The sequence below is a fragment of the Copadichromis virginalis genome, linkage group LG23 (genome assembly GCF_057382275.1).
Source record: "Copadichromis virginalis isolate Kocher_CV1m ecotype Utaka linkage group LG23, C_Virginalis_male_GT1.1, whole genome shotgun sequence".
NCBI classification, from domain to species: Eukaryota; Metazoa; Chordata; class Actinopteri; order Cichliformes; family Cichlidae; genus Copadichromis; species Copadichromis virginalis.
This window is the reverse complement of record NC_140639.1, coordinates 8032816-8034863: the sequence shown is the minus strand read 5'-3', so window position 1 is coordinate 8034863 and position 2048 is coordinate 8032816. Positions and strand designations below refer to the sequence as shown.

General features: G+C 44.1%; 1 protein-coding gene across 1 annotated transcript; it reads left to right on the top strand.

Annotated features, from left to right (window-relative positions):
* Positions 1-501: 501 nt before the first annotated feature.
* bsnd (barttin CLCNK type accessory subunit beta) lies at positions 502-1807 on the top strand. The gene is made up of 3 exons (XM_085448262.1): positions 502-678; positions 780-850; positions 1455-1807. Exons 1-3 carry the CDS (start codon positions 502-504, stop codon positions 1564-1566), a joined length of 360 nt encoding a protein of 119 aa, XP_085304388.1. The 3' UTR covers positions 1567-1807.
* Positions 1808-2048: the final 241 nt, after the last annotated feature.

Below are 2048 nucleotides of genomic sequence, written 5' to 3'. Positions count from 1 at the left end.
AGTGCCTTACCAAACAGCAGCAGAACCTTAACAGGGAAGTGTTGTTCATCACTCAGCTTTGTTTATACTGTTGTGATTTCACTATAAATGTGAGTGAATTATTAGCCACGAGGCTCCCTGCGAGTGGTGTTGCACTTATAAATGAGAGATTGTTTATTTTAAAAAGAAATTAATGCCAGAAAGGCAAAGAATGTAAATGTCTACATATTTAAAATCATTTCTAATCCAAGCAAACATAAATGTAGACTCAACTCTGTTCCCAAGCAGAGCTGTGAGACTCATTTTGCCAGCAGCTTGAGGCAAGGTGACTTACCAGGTACAAGTACACACCTGCAATTGTATACCCGACCTGGGCAGGCTGTCTGCAGGCTGTAATAAGCAGCAGAGTGGAACTCTAACTGAGTTTTCTCCACCCTCACCTTCAAGCCCTGAAACTGTACCAGACAGAATTTTTCCTTTCTGCGTGACAGGTGCCTCGCTTTGAGACAAGGCAGCAGTGCGATGGTAGAGGGGAAACCATATCGTTATGGACTGATAGTGGCCGGCCTGTGTGTCTTGGCAGTTGGCCTCTTCATCATGATGCAGGAGCGGCCACATGTTTTTGCTACTTTGTGCGTTCTGGGTGTCACTATGGTGTGCGCTGGGACTGTGTGGAGCCTCTGCCAGTGCTATCCTAAGGTATATGCTATGTGTGTGTTTAGTGGATAGAGAGACAGGAAATATGTGATTGTTGCCAAGAAGAAATAGATTTGGTAATGGAGATTGTGTGTTTACATTAGGTCATTGTGGCTCATGAAATTCAGGAAAAAAGCCTAGAAAATATCATGGGTCCTGTGGCTGAAGATGAAAGGTACGCTCCCTAACACACACACATACACACACGCTCACTTTGTATCCTAATGGGCCACAGACAAGTGGGTGTTGACTGAGGCCTTAATGATTCCCTTTGGTCTGTCAGAGTAGCTCAGAATGCTAAGTGCCCATCGAGTAGTGGGTGAACATGGCGACAGCAGCGGTGTGTGTGGGCAGGCTGGTGCTATGGGTCTGCACTAAATCACTGTAGATATTCATTTTATTATTGTCCTGTTTGCTTAATGGAGAGAGGTTAGGAAAAGTGGAACAGAGGGAAAGGAAGAGCCACTAGACAAAAGGTTGGGACTGAAAGGGGCAGATTAGTTGGAAACTAGGGCTGAAAACCATTAATTCTGAAAAAAATCCTTGAGCCTCATTTATTCCAGCTGCAGTCAAAAAAAGAGGTTGTACTGTGCAACTCCTGCATGAGTGTTTGCAATTACAAGAGAGTTCTGCAGCCAGATAGAGACATGCATGCTCAGCGAAACCCTGTCTCTGATGCACCAAAAAAAAGTAAGAAAATGAGGACAAAATACTGGAACCAGACTTCTATTTCTGTACCCCCACCCACCCAACCCCCACCCCTTCTGATTTAATTTTAGACACACTGAGGTTCTGCCAGGTTTCTGTGGCCATAAGCTGAGCAGCGTCAGACTTCTCCCAGAGACCCTGAAGAGTCAGTGTCATAGCTGTCCCACTCTGCATCTGGTCTGAGGGAGGGACAACACTACCAGAGGACTCCTCCAGGGTACCACACTGCTCTCAGGATAGTGAGGAGTCCCCTCGATGAATTTTTATACTTCCTTTCTGCATCGCTCACACATCTTGCTGTTTGAATGTGCCTTTCTTTTGTTTTCTTTTTACATCTAATGGAAGCAACTGACCATGTATCAGCGGTTTTGCACCACTTGTCATTGTGAAATGCTTAATAAAGCTAATTAAGTGTTATATAGTATTTCCAGAAGATGGCACTGTTTACTGTATGAAAGTATGTCTGTGTGTCTGTTAGACAGAGTGCAGCACTGCATTTATACGGTGTACAATAATTCATTTAAGACATTTTGGCCCCTCAGTGAACTTGTGCTCTTTTATAGCTGGATAAGCTATAAGCCTGCGTGATGTGACAAATCTCCATGTGTTTCTTTTCAAAACGCTTATCTACACTGCCTGTTGAGACATTACTGCCACCAACTGTT

Coding starts and splice junctions, on each gene's coding strand:
- bsnd (XM_085448262.1), top strand. CDS start 502: ATGGTAGAGGGGAAACCATATCGTTATGGACTGATAGTGGCCGGCCTG. Junction 679..779: donor TCTGCCAGTGCTATCCTAAG/GTATATGCTATG, acceptor TGTTTACATTAG/GTCATTGTGGCTCATGAAAT. Junction 851..1,454: donor CCTGTGGCTGAAGATGAAAG/GTACGCTCCCTA, acceptor ATTTAATTTTAG/ACACACTGAGGTTCTGCCAG.